This window comes from Euprymna scolopes, chromosome 38 (genome assembly GCF_053919585.1).
Source record: "Euprymna scolopes isolate OS-2025 chromosome 38, ASM5391958v1, whole genome shotgun sequence".
Classification (NCBI taxonomy): Eukaryota; Metazoa; Mollusca; class Cephalopoda; order Sepiida; family Sepiolidae; genus Euprymna; species Euprymna scolopes.
The window spans coordinates 8,250,287-8,267,169 of record NC_136519.1 but is presented as its reverse complement, the minus strand read 5'-3'; the positions used below and the strand labels follow the sequence as shown (position 1 = coordinate 8,267,169).

Here is a 16,883-nt window from a genome sequence, read left to right as displayed (position 1 = left end):
GGTATCAAATCACTGTATGGTTTAATCACTGTATGGTTTAATCACTGCACGGTTTAAATCAAAGTGGAAGAATCAAATCTAATTGATAAAACTCACTATGTCTGTGTGTGTCTCCATATTTTCAAACTATCTCTTCCAAAACTAAAAGTCGCAGAGCAGCGCTAAGGCCCTCAAACAATTGTTTTTTTCTATGGACTGTTCTTTTATAGATTTTAGCTGGTTAAAATAGTTTTTAAGGGGTCAAAATTAAAAAAAATCATTATACATTCATCTTCGTTTATTTTTAAATATGTAACGTTAGTACAGTGGTAACATGCGCCTGATAGTAACCCTCTACATCAAAGTGGCACTGTGCCTCGTTTGCGATGAAAATGTAAGAAAAAAAGAAAAAAAAAGATTGTTCTAATAACAAAAATGAATAAAATAAGATTTCAATGATTAATAGCAAAAAAAAAACAACAAACATATTTGACTTTTGTCTATAAACTTTAATTCTAGCAATTATTTTCTAATCGACAATTTAAAGGCTTCAAAATCACTTAAATCTTGTACAATCATAAAAGTAGTCACAAGCATCATCATTTCTTTTTGGAAATAAATTAAAATATATCCGTTACAGTAACTTTTGCTTCGAAAGTGATTTTGAAGTCTTTAAAGTGCAAAAGTATCTGACCTCCAGACTAAGATCCAAGTGTAGTATCTGTTCTAATGCTACACTTAAGTTAATTTGTCTTTAGTCACTGGAGGAGGAAACCCTTCTATACTAAGGCAATTTATATTTTTGCAACTGCTAGAGTGACTCTTTTTGGGGAGCTGGCTTTTCCCCAACATTAAAAACAACTTTAAAGCCAAAAAAAAAAAAAAAAATTGGGCTGTTGTGGGGAAGCAAATAAATTTCATTAGTACACCCAGGTCACAAGAATATGACTGGCTAATTAAGCCATAAACACTGCCTGGTAGAGATGTTGAAAGGTATGCTGAAAGCCTCACGCTAAGCAATACCAGCGACCATGAACACACGTTCAGTAAGGCAACCTATTTTTTTAATTTGTTTTTACTCTTTCATCCCAGACAAGCCATATCGCCAATTCGAACATAAGAGGCTACTATTTGGGATTGCATCTAACAAGAGACTGCAGAGAGTTGAGCAGCGAGATGTTTGTTCACATTACATTTCAACTTCTGCAGGTTAGTACAGTCAGGAAAGCAGAAGACAGAAAGGAAAGGAAATTCCAAAGTCTAGCAGTTCAAGGGAAGAAACTATTAGAGCAGAAGGCTTTCCAACATCTAGGGACCTCAACAATGAAGGGGTAGGATTTTGCTGCTCGTTGGGTTAGTCAGGGATATGTACTTACTAGAGTATTATTCGTATATCATAGTCAAGATCACTAAGCTACTTCAAATGAATATATTCCTTTTGTGGGAAATATCAAAGTGTCAATTAGAAAATAAATTTCTGGTTAAAATCAAGTCAAGTATTATGGTTCTTTCGTAAAGTATTTTTCAATTGAATCACTATTGTATTATTTAAGTAAACAAAACAAAATAAAAATAACAAAAAAAGACAAAAGTGCATTTCTTTTTACTTACCTGGAGACAACTCACCTGCAGTCAATTTTGGATTTGGCGTGTTCTTTTCCGAAGAACTCAAAGCTTTATTAGGCACCAGAACTTGGGGTTGGCTGTCTGTAGGAAGGTGTTGGGAAACAAGTCTGGCATCAAATCCAACTGGGAACATAGCTTGAGCCGACATCACCCTCGCGCATTCAAATTTAGTTGTCTTCACTTTTCGAGGCTGGAATGCTATGGGAACACATCTCGGTGGAGGTAATAATGAGTATTGCTCTGAAGATTCTTCGGGTCGAGGTGGTGGAAGTGTGGATGGTATTGATGAAACATAATTTGTCGGTGGCGGTAACGGTGGTGGCGGTAATGGTGGTGGCAGCAATGGTGGCAGTGGTGGAGGTGGCACCAGTGGTCGTGATAGTACAGGAGGAGGAACAGATAAGTCAGGGAGAAGTGGTTCCACAGATGCTGCCCTGTGGAAGTCTATAGGTTTATATCGCAATTCCAAATTTTGTTCTGGTTGACGAGACGTCGTTGATGTCTCACCAATTGGCCTTGAATTCCGAATATCCTTGTGGGAGTTAGGGTTAGGGTTATTGTGGGAGTTATCTACAAGAACAATAAAAGTTTTTGTATTATTTGGATTCTTCGCTCTACTGTTCTCATCTCGAGTGTTATTTTCACAACATTTCGGTCGATGTAACCAAACATTCACGAGAAACACTTGTCTAACTGGAAACACTGTCAATAATTTCTCCAACTCTTTATCTCTGCCTAAACCTAAACATAGATTCCATGAACAAATATTCTTTCTAAGAACTGCACACCTGTGGAACTCTCTTCTGTTTACGTGCTTTCCAGCTGACTACAATATGGCCGTCTTCAAGTCCAATGTAAACAAGTTCATGATTAGCCGTTCCCTTTAAGTAATCCAATTTACCAAATTTACACTTCTAACGATTACTATGATATTGTCCTTTTGACCAATGTACACTCTTTAACCCTTATCCTCGAGTGGCCTGTGTGCCTTGATAAGTGCTGATTCCTTTGTAAAAAAAAAAAAAAAAAAAAACTCCGACCATGTGCATATTGTTGAATTTGTGGATGAAATAAAAGGTTCCATTTGAAATTCTGTATAGATTCCAGAGTTCAACAGAAAGACTCCCCGAGTTCCACACTATACACCTGAAGAATGTCAGAGTTTACATCAACCGAATATGAAAATGACACTCAAGATGAGAACAGTAGTTAAAAGAATCCAAATAATATGAATAATCATCCTCGTCTAAAAAATCCAGAAACGTAGTAACAAGTTTATCTTGTCTTTTTGGTTTTTTGTTTAAATTAGAAAATTCATGAATACAGAAAATTAATTTGTCTATTTTTTTTAATTTTATTTTTTAAACAATTCTTGGGCTGGTTTTTTGCATTTTTCTCCATTTATTTTTTAACATTTGTACATTTATTTTTTAGTTTCATACAGAAAATCCTGTTGGCAACGACATGTAAATTGTCAGAGTGACAAGTGTAATTTTATGATGCTATCGATGTTTCTCTCCCCACCCAAGTGTTAGATGTCTCTCTTGTCACCCAAGGGGAGAGAGAGAATAAGAAACATAAAAAAAAAGAGGAAATAGGTTTATCAGCAGAACAATGGAGAGAAAGTTGTTCACAAAGGAACATAAAAGAAAGCTAAAATAGGATTGTTAATCAGAATGTAGCGGTGAACGGGAAGAAAGGGATCAGATATATATTAAGGAGGGTATGCCCTCATAGATTTGGTGGACTCTATAACCATGTGTGATAAGAATGAACCAATCAAATGCCAGAAGAATTTTATAAAATGACTGAATCTTGTTGAATTCTTTCCGTGTCAAAACAAAAACAGCACTGTGTTCTTGCTGATCACAACTGAATTAATTCTTTACCTCGGAAATCTTGTTGAATTCTTCCGTGATATCTTTCCATGTCAAAACAAGATCACTACGTTGTTTTACTGATGGTGACTAGATTAATTCTTTGTCTGGGAAAGCTTCTCTAACCGTATTTATGCTGCCATTCTTTTCGGCTTGAAGCTACATATTTCAAGAGTTAACAATTAATGAATGGTACAAGAGGGATGCGTGGAAATGTTATGAGAAATTCATGAAGACCAAGTTTTCATGGAACTAAAGAAAGTACTAAAGTTGCAGAAAAAATATCTGAACGAGCTCTAAAAATGGAAATGATACGATGGATGTATAATTTCAATCTTGAAAGACAGGTTTAGATCTGATAACCTCAGAGGAAGATTAAATCTGGACAGTATAGGGAAATGTGTGTACAGCAGGAGACTCTGCTGGTTTAGTCACAGTGAGAAAATGGATGAGGGTGCTTGAATAAATAAATGTAGAACAGTTGTGGTAGCAAGATCAGTTGGCATAGAGAACATGAGAGAAAATAATAAGGATGTATTTGAGAGAAGAGATATATATTGAGATGGATAAATAAAGACTTGGCCAGAAATAGATTAGTTCAGACATAAATTTGTAAAAAGTCACCCAACATGTGCCAGCATGTTAAACTGATATTAACCCTTGGGCTACGATGGTATTTTTACACAGATTGCCTATGATGGACGTGAATTTTTTCACATCACATAAAATCAAGTCTAGGTTATTTGAAAAAAAACAATTAAAAACATGGGTTTCATTCATTGATTAATGCAGTTAGGGCAGAGAAGAATTCCATAATCCTTGAAGACACCATTGCTGCAGTTGTTTGCAATAATAAAAACTAGGTATTAAAAAATTAACAGCAAGCATAGCCTAAGGGTTAAACTGATGATGATGATAAATTTAATTTTCTTTTTAAACTTTTGTCAACAAAAAAAACAAAATTTAATTTAGGAGAAATTATGGTGCTTGTTTAGATTGATGATTTTTTTTAAATAAACGCATTTCAGGTGAAAACATTATTACATACTTATGTGTTATGTCGGAATTAGTATAAATTCCAAAAATTACGAAAAATGATACAGTAGATGTGCTAGATGTATTTTTAATAAAAAAAAAATTACGTTCTGAGACTTTTTGTTTAAAAATGGTGGACTCTTAATTTAAGTCAGTTTAAGCCAAGGGTGATGTACGTTTGTTATACTGAATTGGTCGCACAACTCTTTCACATTAAAACATGCAATAACTTAATAACTCAATTCTATTTTTACTTGTAATTATTTTTCTACTGGATCATTTTTTGTAATTTTTGGAAATTTATTATAATTTTGACATGACACAGAAGTACGCAATAATGTTTTCACCTGAAATGCGATGGTTATTTGACAAGGAATCGAAAACGTTCACAATACAAATGGATGATACATTTTCATTTTGATTTCAACACAAAAAAGATTAGAAAAAAAAAAAAAAAATAAAACATAATTAAGCAAAAGACTAATTTTTGACAATGCTTAAATGAAAAAATGCTGCCTAAATACACACAGTATGTATGTGCGTATACGAGTATATATCTCCACACAAACATACAAATGAATTTCATACATTATAAGTATAAAATTTCAATTAATCTTTTGATTCAAAATAAACCAGAAAAACTTACACCTTATTTCAAGGGAAGCAACTCTTCATTACTAAAAGAGGAGAGAGATTGTGCAATATTAAGGCGCTTATTATCATTTATTTATTTAATTTATTTAAATTAAATCCAGTTTTACTAAAAATGTACGACTAAAAATGAGGCACGATCAATGTACGAATGTACGACTACTTCTGATTAAAGCAACTTTGACACAGGCAATCAACTGGGTCCATCAGCATAAAATATTGTAAAACAATCTTGTAACAAACAAAACAAATTTACTCAGAAGTTTCGAAAGGTTATTTTGGGCAAATATCTTTTTAAGTCCATACCTAAAAAGATATTTACTGAAGAAAACTCCCGATTTTTATTAAACATTCACTCGTACACGGGCGATCTCCTGCGTCTGTCAGCACAAAAAAATCTTGTTTTATAAATGACTAGCGAGGGGTACCCAGCGTTGCCCGGGTATTTTGTCGGAGTATGTGAAAAAACCCCGAAAATGTGAAAAAAAAAACAAAGCCTTCACGACGCGCAGTTGGAAAATAGTAAAGTGTTTAAAAAAAAAAAAAACAGGTGCGCGTTTTTGATTGACGTGACGGTGATAGGTATTCAGCAGTTATTTTGTGCGGGACAGTTTTGAATGAGGTGAATAAATCGGTTTGTTTGTTTTTAAAAATCCGCTCCCTGTTTATTAGGAGGAGCAAAATGAAAGCTACAGTCTGATATGACGAAGTCGACATTGAACGAACAGACAACTGGCTTTCGGCCTGTGATTAGAGTCAAGTTTTGCTTTTTTTTTTATACCGAAAACCGAATGTAACGCGTGCCGATGTGGGAAATGTGGAATAATTAACGTTTGAAAGTCAATAAAATTAAATAGACAGGCGAGCTCCGTGGGTAACTCTGAGATATTACAATTTATAGATAATATAAAAAGTTTTAAGTTGTGAAGCGAGCAAGCACTTCTCTGAAAGAAGCCTTTTGTGGACATGGAGGAAAAGCGTACATACATACATACATTTTCGCTTTTATATATATATATAGATTTTACTCACAATTGTGATTATTTTTGGCAAATCCTTAAAGACTAAGATATTTTTTTCAATCCAGTGTGCCACTTTTTATTTTTTAATCTTTGTAAAAAAAATAAAATAAGTTTATTTCTTTATTATCGAAATAAAAAACAAAACGAATTTAGTCACAGTCACAACTTTCAGCCAAGTTTTTTTTTTTGTTTTTGTTGGGCAAATTAAATTTTACAAGTGACCTTTTTCTTTAAAATTTGAATTTTGTAACACAAGAACAATATGACATTAGAAAATCTTGGTAAAAAAAAGGTTCAGTTTCGATTTTATGCATCCCAGAATTGTTGATATGCCGCAATTGCGAACATTAATGAAATACAACAAACGGAGAACAAACATGTCACCTCCATCTCTCCCGGCAGTGAACAGAACTTCCAACGCACATCTGTCATCCATCGTATTCTGTTCCATTCACTCGCTCTGTATTTTGATAAGCCAGACCCATCGACACATTGCATATTTTGGATGTGCAAAGACTCGTTACTCTCACTGTATTTTATTTCTTACCAAACAAGCTCGAGCATGTGGGGTTCCCCTGCATGAGTGAAAAATTTACTTTCCGACTAATATTTGTGCAAAATGTTTTTTAAAAAACCAAGGTGTGGTGATTGAGAAAAGTGTGAACAGACAAATGATTTGGGGACAATTTTACCCATATAGTGCCCCCAAGGTGGGGGGGGGCATAGTTATCCCGGAAAATCCGTTCTGACAAAAATTTACTTCCACCATTACTAATGTTTGTGCAAAATTTAAAAAAAAAATCCCAGGCGTTTCGGATTGGTTTAGTTTGGTTTATTATCTATGGATATGCTAAATGAATTTGTCAAATGGAATCTTATGTTATTTCTAAGAAATCATTACTCTTGGAAAAAAAATTTAATATCGAGAGCAGGAACATTGCTCCTTGAAAACATTACTCCTCAGCATGGAGTTTCAGCTAGCATGGATTTTTGACCACATCAACAGCGTGGAAAAAGCTGTTTCGAAAGATACTTAACATCCTTCAGATACTTCACACAAGTATCAAAGAAAAATGCTCATGCAATTCCGACTGAAACTTACTTTCATCCTGATTGACCTTTTGGCTAGGAACAAAGTGTAATACCTATTCTGATTCTATACTTAGTTTATTGTCCTTAATCAATGAAGCAGAGATCCTTTTAGACCGAGGCAATTTTTTATTTTTGTTCCAATCCAAAGTACCCCTTTTTGGGAAGCTGAATTTTTTCCACATTAAAGACCAACCTTGTATCTAACTTTGCCCTCGTGGGGAGGTAAATAAATAAGAACATACCTTCACTCTGATTGGTCTTGATAGCAATAATTTTTCGTCGCTGTTGAAGTTTTGTTCTTGTTTCAGCCGCACTCTCATATTCGGGGCCATAACAAACATGAAGACAACCACCAAAAAAAGAAAGGTCATCCAACTTTCTCTTAGCAAACCTAGGGGGAAAAATAAAAAAGAGCTCATATAAATATTAACAAAAGAACAAGGTTATCGACATAAGGTCATGTGATATTATCAATCTAACCTTTTACATTTAATGTCAGATAGGAAACTTGATAGACCAAGAGCTGTTTCCAACACGAGCATTTGGAAACCAATGCAAATTTAACAGAATCAACCGAGTTAAAATAGCCCAATATGCCAATTCATTTCTGAGGATGTATTCAAAATCACAAACTATGACAGTTATTAGAGCCTTACTAGATTTAAAAACCTATTACTTTATGCATACACACACACACACACACATATATATATATATATATATATATATATATATATATATATATATATATATATATATATATATACTAGCTGCATACCCGGCATTGTCCAGTCATACAATACGCTTAAACATAATATTTTTAATTTTTAATTTTTTTTTTTTACATGGAGTTCACCACTTATCAAGGCCCAATGGCCACTCGGGGATAAGGGTTATTGTGTGTACAGTAATCAAAGGGATAGTGTAGCAATAGTATTGGAGAATTGATAAGGTGTCATTACTTGGGGGGGGCAGTTCATCAGGAATTTGTTTGTGTTGGACTTGAAGACATCCAGGTTGAAGTCGGGAGGGAAACAGGCAAGTGGAACAGAGTTCCACAAGCGTGCAGTTCCAAGAAAGAAGCTTTGTTCGTGGAATCTACGTTTTGATTTAGGCACAGATAAGGAGTGGGGAAAATTATTGACGGTGGTTTCAGCTAGTCGAGTGTTTTTTGAAAAAGATTGTCGAGGGAGGACCAGAGAATGGAGCTCAGACGAGCACTTGCCATGGAAATAACGATAGAACAAAGACAGGCTCGCTACGTCTCTTCTGTGGTAAAGAGGTTGCAGGGAAGAGAATTCTGCAGATTGTGTATGTATTATTATAGAATACTCTATTGAATATTATATATTACAAGGAATAATTTGCTTGGACTAATTCACAAAAACAAAATTTTTTAAATAATAATGATAATGTTGTTCATCAAACTGTCTGTGTTGGTTTACAATATTATTTCAGCTGATGTTTGGGCTTGACGATCTAAAATAGAGTCTTTCTTCTTTTATAGATAAAAAAGAATTTTTACAGGGGAATATTTTATGTTACACCGATGTAATGTAAAATATTTTCCTGCTAAAATTCTTTTTTATCTATAAAAGAAGACTATTTTTAAGATCGGATTTTTTTTTTTTTTTACTTATCAGACGAATTTTTGTATAAAACATATCTAAGAACACTGCCAGATATATAAATTAATTTTGTGCAAAATTTGCAAATGATAAGCTCTGCCATTTCGAAACCTATGAGGAATAAACTCACACACACAAACCAAGTAGAAATATGCACGATCGACTCTCTTGTCGATTTCAACGTATGAGCTCCCGCCACAACAACTAAGTTGTTCAGAAATCCACACAGATTTGTTTATAGTAGTGAAGGCTTTGTGCAGAACCAACTACACTTTTTGGTATTACTGCTAACTTTTGTCAGTGCAATGGCTGCCACAAGACAGAGCATACAGTAGACCTCAGGTTTTATAGAGTTTTCATTCTCCTAGATGCATGTCTTAACGAAGACTGGGGGTGCATTTTCTCAGTGAATTAAACGTGCCCCCAGACAGCAACATGAAAATGACTCAGCACAGTACATACAGCACCTAGTCTTTCCAAATGGTCACCCATTTGGTACTGGCCAAACTCATCATTGCTTAACTTCAGTGATCTAGTAAGAACCAGTGTGTCAACGTAATTATGCCATATATATATATTATATATATTATATATATGAGAAATTTGAAGTGTCAGAAATGATAAAATCATTTTTATTTACTTTTTTGTTGTTGTTGTTATAATTTAAATTACAAAGGAATTACAACAACAACAAAAAATTAAATAAAAATGATTTTATGATTATTTCCGACACTTCAAAGTTCTCATTTAAATTTTATTCAAAATAAGCGTCTTCTAAAAGTGTGTGACCATCTTTTACTATATATATATATATATATATATATATATATATATATATATATATATATATATGTTATTGAAAAGCATGGAATTCTTTTGTTTTGTTATCTTCTTTTTCATCTTCAATCTCCAAATAGTTTTCTTTGTGTTTTTTTCAAAATTGGATAAGTTGAATCCATAGCGATCGCTTTTGACAGAGAGATACACATCTATCATCCTCAGGCATGTTGCTGTAGAAATTATGTTTTTTCCTTTTCCTAATTATATATATATATATATATGTGTGTGTGTGTATGTATATATATATATATATATATATATGTGTGTGTGTGTGTGTGTATGTATATATATATATATATTTTTATCACGGCCAAGTGGTGGCTTATTATGAATTAGGTGGGTGGACTTTTTTTTTTATTATTATTTATTTATAATATATTAATTATATATATATATATATATATATATATATATATATATATATATATTTAAAATTTGCTATCCTCAGCATTTTAAAATATTTCAACTATATTCATAATTGATATTATTGATCTGAGGTTTTTTTGTTTTAATATACAATGCTTTGTGTATTTTTAATCTATTAACATTTTTCTCGCCTTGCAAAATTCAGAGATTGGAGAAGATGAAAAGAAAGATAATAAAACAGAAGAATGCTCTTCAATAACATTTGTTTGAACGAGAAGATGCTGCCTAAATATACACAATATTATATATTAGTAATGCGACGATTCCAATACAATTACTGATTTTATTTTACAATTACACATTCCAATTCATTTAAATTTCTAAACATAAACTAGTTTTTTTTTTTGGGGGGGGGTGTATTATCTCATAAACCCATATAAAATGGGCATATATTTTTGCTAATTTAAAATTACACTTCTGCAAGTGATCTATAGATTTTAGTGTTATTGATAGTTTAAAAATCAATAAATATTTATCATTTCATCATTAACTGTTGAAATAACATTCATTACATTTAGTGTCAAATAGGAACAGATCAAGGATTAAGTTAAAATATCGTAAAACAACGATTCATATGCAATGCATCCAATCAGTTTTGTAGTTTCAGTTAATTTTTTATTCAAAATGAAACAGAAAAACCCATACTTTATTCAAGGGAAGCAACTCTTCACTTTTTTTTTTAAATACATTTTCACCCCCAAACAAGGCACATTGCCACTTTGATGTAGGGGATTACTATCAGGGACATAAGCTACAGGGGTACTATGTAGGGAGTTGGGCAGCAAGACGTCAGTTCACGTTACACTTGAACTTCTGCATGTCAGTACAGTTGGGGAAGCAGGGACCCGGAAGGGAATGCCAAAGTCTAGCGGTTCTGGGGAAGAAACTTCTGGAGTAGAAGACTCGCTTACATCTAGGGATCTCTACTGTGAAGGGGTGGGATTTAGCTGCTTGTCAGGTTTGTTGGGGTATTTACGTCAAGGAGGTACAAGTGCTTGCAGTTCGTCAGAGCATTCACCGTTAAAATACTTCTAGAACAGGCAGAGGGATGCAACATTTCGTCGATGGGACAGAGGCTGAAGCTTAGATGACAGTTCAGGACCTATCAGGTTGGCGACTCTCTTTTGAACCTTGTCTAGGAGCGAGAGACTAGTAGCAGATGCACCAGCCCAAATGTGACAACAATACTCCATACATGGGCGAATGGCCTTATAGAGGTACAGGATACTTTCGGGCGTTAGTAGCTTTCTAGCATGGTAGAGAGAACCTACCTTCTTCCTATTAAAAGAAAAAAAATGACCATGCAATATCGAGACGTTAAGTCTATTTTATTATCATTTTTTATCTATATAAAACTTGTTTGTCTCCATGCATGGTTAATGAGGTCATAAATTTATGACATTCTCCACTTAAATAGATAAATAGATGCACAAGACTAATCTCTTATGACATTACAAAATGATTACATCATCTATCAAAACAGAAACCATGGACGACCCAAACTATCAAACGACATTTGCATCAAGCCGGCATAGTGTAGAACAGAGATTGGCAATTCATTGGACTCCACAGGCCGAATTGTATTATAATTATAGATCACGGGCCAGATGAAAGTCATTAATGAAAAAACAAGGAAAATGACATATGTCAATCTAAATATTTAAAATCATCATGAAAATAAATATTGAGGAATCAGAAAAGAAACAAAGAAAATCTAAAATTAAAAGAACACCTAACAAAACTGTTTTCCTCACGGAACGAATATTTCAAAGTGAAAAAATTTCAACCAAAGTAAAATGGATGAAATTATGATGTGTATGTTTGAAACTGTTATTGAAAATTGTACTACAAACAAACCACACACACACACAAACAAAAACAAAACACATAAATACAAATAATTGCAATCATACGTATGTACACAACGGCAACATCTACACATTCATGAGGCATGAAATAGAAAGCTGACTGAGACAACATTGTTCCTTTGAAGCTGTCCCTGCATAGTGTCTGTCGCCGGTTGGTTAAATTGGCTCTCAGTTTGTGTTTTATGTTTATTTTTCTTATATTTTATGAAGAAATAAATATGATTGGGTTTTGATTGTTTTTTTTGTTTTTTTTTTGCAGTGTAGTATTCCAATTCTACTGGGCGGATCGGAGGAGAAGGAGAAGGAGAAGGATGACGACAACAACAACAGACCCTTTGTTGAACTTGATAGCCTCATCTTTCATATTAAAAATAGAGTCATTGGTAATCAGTAGGGCTGTAACAACAGCATATTCTTTTCATTCTTTTGACTCTCGGCTATATATTCGACACAGACACACCTAATCAACAGAGAACCACATCCATCTATATATAAAAACATAAGATATTAACGGATATATACTCAAGAGTCAAAACAATGAAAAGAATATGCTGTTGTCCTAGCCCTAGTAATCAGACTTGCGAACCATTCAAATTGGCTTCACAGGTCGGATCTGGCCTGCAAGCCATAAATTGCTGACCCTTGGTGTAGAAGATTCATTATCTGACAAAGCCATTGAGTCTTGTTGCTCAAAGCTCAAAATAGTAATATAGTCAAATCTTATTTTTTATTAAAATTCTATGGGGTTTTTTCCATAATTTTTGTTGTACACAAAAATGTTTTCACAAATAAGTACATCAATAAGTTTTTGTGTTATTTTATTTTCAATTGGAATCGCAATGAAAATAATTTATTTTGTTTATATTACCTTGCTGCCTGTATATGTTTGTATTTGATCAAAAATACTTCCGTGAATTGCTCTTTCTCGGGGTAATCTCCAATCGCACGTATCTCATCAATTTCGCCATGGACGCTAAATATCGGAGCCAAATCTTCTCCATGATTTATTGGCACTCCTCGAACGAGGAGATATTTTGACTCTGAAGAAACAGTGTAGACCTTAAAAATGAAGAGAAAAAAACTTCATAATTCAACAATATAAAAAAAATTTATATTTATTCATAATTCAACAATATAAAAAAAAATTTATATTTATTCATAATTCAATAATATAAAAAAAAGTTTATATTTATTCATAATTCAATAATATAAAAAAATTTATATTTATTCATAATTCAACAATATAAAAAAAATTTATATTTATTCATAATTCAACAATATAAAAAAAATTTATATTTATTCATAATTCAATAATTTTTTTTTAAATCAACAAAAGTTGATATGCATTCATAATTCAACAATATAAAAAAAGTTTATATTTATTCATAATTCAACAATATGAAAAAAAGTTTATATTTATTCATAATTCAACAATAAAAAAAAGTTTATATTTATTTCAAAAAAGTTTATATTTATTCATAATTCAATATTTTTTTAAAAATCAACAAAAGTTGATATGCATTCATAATTCAATAATATTTTTTAAAAATGCAAAATATATATATATATATATATATATATATATATATATATATATATATATACACACACACACATACACACACCCATTACTTATTTTATTTACTTTGAAGATGTAAATAAAAAATGAACATTAACTCAATATTATTGTTTAGAAAAAAAACAAAAAAAAACTTTTTTTTTCTCAATAATATATTTTATAATAGGTAAATTACAACAAAAAACAAAAAAAACAAAAGAAAACTACTTGATCAATTTATGTGATTTTTGGAATGTGACATCTTTGTTCCATGATAGGCACATGCACCATAAAGATTTTATTGTATTTTCTAGATATTGGTTTTTCAAAATAAGTACTATTCTAAATAAGAACCATAATAATAATGATAATACCGCACAATCATGCTGACACATCGGTTCTCACCAGGTCACCAAAGTTAAACAACGATGAGCCTGGCCAGTACTAGATGGGTGACCATTTGGGAAGGTTAGGTGCTGTATGTACTGCGCCGAGTTATAGAAATTTCGAGGTTGATATCTGGGGACGCATTTAACTCACGGGGGTGGGGTGGGGGGACACTGGGAAACTACCATCTTTACTTGTCTTCCCGAGATTACCATGGCTCTACAATTTGGTCGCCAACGCTGTTAAAACAGCAAGGCCGCTGATGATGATGAATAACCTCCAGTGAAATAAATTAAATCTAATTTGGAGTTTTGACTAACAATTAGAAATAATTAAAATAACATTTCACAAGAATTTTAATTTAAATTACCGCTTGATATATATCTGGGAGGGCATAGCGCCATACAAGTACTTTTTTATTGTTAAAAAAAATAAGTTACAAGTATTTTCTTAATAATTCTATTTTATTTTTAAATAAATGTTCATTGTTTTATTCAAATTCTCATTAATCGAATTAATCTTTGGAAAGATTTCAGAAAAAGAAAAGATGTAATATTTTTTTTTCATCAAAAATTTTTCATTTTCTAAGTGACATCAGCCTCAGGCTGCCATGTTTTCTATTCAACCTACAATTGTCAAGATGGCCGAATTTTGTGTTGATATTCTCATTATTTAGCTGAACTGAAAAAAAAAAAAAAAAATGGTGGGTGCTCGTTAATTTTAGAGTTTTGAACTATTATTGACAGTCCAAAAAAGCATGTTCTTGTCAGTCACCTTGTTGTTGGCTTAATTTTTTAATATGTCGTTTTAAGCAAAGACAATATTATGTACTTAATTGTGTGATGTCAGAGCAAAGCGAACATTCAATCTCTCTACTTACTCTCTATATATATCTCGCTATCTCTCTCTCTTCCTAAGACCTAATCAACCAGATAACCCCCTCTCTCTGTAAATGATGTGGCATGGCAGTCACTTGGCTGAGGGAAGTGGGACAGAGGTTGGGTGTGAATATCACCGTAACGAGCGGAAATACGTCGTCATGGCAACCAGACAGCGAACATTTGTGGCAGGAAAAGCGGACCACGAGGGATTTGAAAATAAGAAATAAACAGTTGGCGAAAAGAAGCGATACAGCCCAGTGTACAAACATTATCTCCGAGAATCGAACCTCATCGAAGATTGAGATTTGAATCAATTGAATTGCGGATTATTATTCAAATACAATTGTATTGTCGATTGAACTCACATATATTCTTTTTTGGAACTGCCGACTCTATTTTTTGCCATCTCAACTTTTTTTTTGGATATTGTGTTTGCGAACTTATGATCCGTGTTTACCCTAACGGACAAAACAGCTAAGTTTGGCCTATCTCATGCCAATATCTTTTCTTATCCACAAACTTTTATACATATTATACTGTAATTGCATGTCACATACATCTGGCAAACATCCCCAAAAATACGTCTATCTCACTCATTCTTTTTATCGGAGCTTTTTCTTCTTCCTTTTTGTGTATAGAAGTCTTCCTTGAATTTTAAACTTTGATTGAGTGTTTGTTTCGTCATTTATTGCTCTGTTGTTCCATTCCCCTTAATGATATGTTTCGCTGGTTAATCCGACATCCGATGATTAACCGAAGATAATTATGAGATATTGGATATAAAATAAAATAAATTTTTGTGTCTCGATCTGATTGCCAATCAATTCAGTCATCCATTAACCGGGTCGTGACAATTGTCATGTCGAAAATAGTAATATATCCAAAAATTACGAAAATTCATCTACTAAAACAACTGTTATCGTGTTTTTAGTAAAAAGGAGGGTTTGTATTAATTACAATCCACAGAAGTATGAAAAAGTTGTCCAAAAAAGATATATAACAAATAAAGGTAAACGTGTTCAATAGCTGACCCTAATCAGGGTTGCCAAACTATGATAAATATTTGAAGCCAAAGTTTCCAGAAAAAAAGGCATAAAGAGGTCAAATTATAGACAAATTTTCAAACAAAAAAAACAAATTGAAAAAAAAACAAACATTTATATATTTTTATTTATATATTTTTCACGTCACTACTGTAATTTTTTTGTGTGCTTGTAGAGATTGGTGTTGTTTTAAACCGACATATTTAATATATCTTTATATCTTGAAGAGTTTAGCTCTCAAATATTTGTGTCTTTTTATTTCCATGGCATTTATTGGGTGGGTTTCCACCACCATTTTGTTTTATTTCTTATTTTGAAATGATTATCAAGACTTCAAAGATGTAAAGAGTCATCGTGACCATTTTTTGTTATTCTCCAGAAGCGCTCAATATTCCTGTTTTTTTAACCGAATAAACATTTTACATTAAATAAAAACACTAAAAACTTACACAGTTAAGTAGAAAAGTAACATCTTGCCTTTAATAACATTAATTTCGGTGGACCTGAACGAGACCCCCCCCCCATCTATTAGTGTTCAATCAATAATAATCTACTGAAAAAATTGCAAAAAACTGAAAGCCGTTCTTAACATGAGGAGGTTGGGGATGTTTATTTCGAAAGCCATTCTTAACATGGGGAGGTTGGAGTGCTTATTCCGAAAGCCGTTCAGGTTCGCCTTCAATTGTTATATTGTTTTTTGACAACTTTTTCATATCTCTGTGGATTGTAATACTTCCTTTTTAGGGCAATTGCTCTTGACATATCAAAGGCCTTTGATAGAGTATAGGATAAATGTCTACTTCACAAGATCTCCAGCTATGGTATAGCTGGAAATGTCTTTTCAATTATTAAATCATTTCTCTCTGATAGGTTCATAAGAGTAGTGGTTGATGGGCAGAAATCAGAAGCTCATAGAATTAATGCTGGAGTCCCTCAGGAGTCCATCCTGGGTCTAACTCTCTTTCTGATC

General features: G+C 32.8%; 1 protein-coding gene across 4 annotated transcripts in view; it reads right to left on the bottom strand.

Moving 5' to 3' along the window:
* Positions 1 to 16,883, bottom strand: part of LOC145263061 (uncharacterized) — a 47,693-nt gene that overhangs the window by 20,538 nt on the left and 10,272 nt on the right. For 3 of the 4 annotated variants that reach the window (XM_080119914.1, XM_080119915.1, XM_080119916.1), the window contains exons 2-4: positions 12,913 to 13,103; positions 7,525 to 7,673; positions 1,591 to 2,175 (exon numbers count right to left, since the gene is read on the bottom strand). In XM_080119914.1, the coding sequence (XP_079976040.1) occupies positions 1,591 to 2,175; positions 7,525 to 7,673; positions 12,913 to 13,103 (925 nt within the window). The remainder of the gene's footprint in view (positions 1 to 1,590; positions 2,176 to 7,524; positions 7,674 to 12,912; positions 13,104 to 16,883) is intronic. The other variant, XM_080119917.1, reaches the window with a different exon arrangement.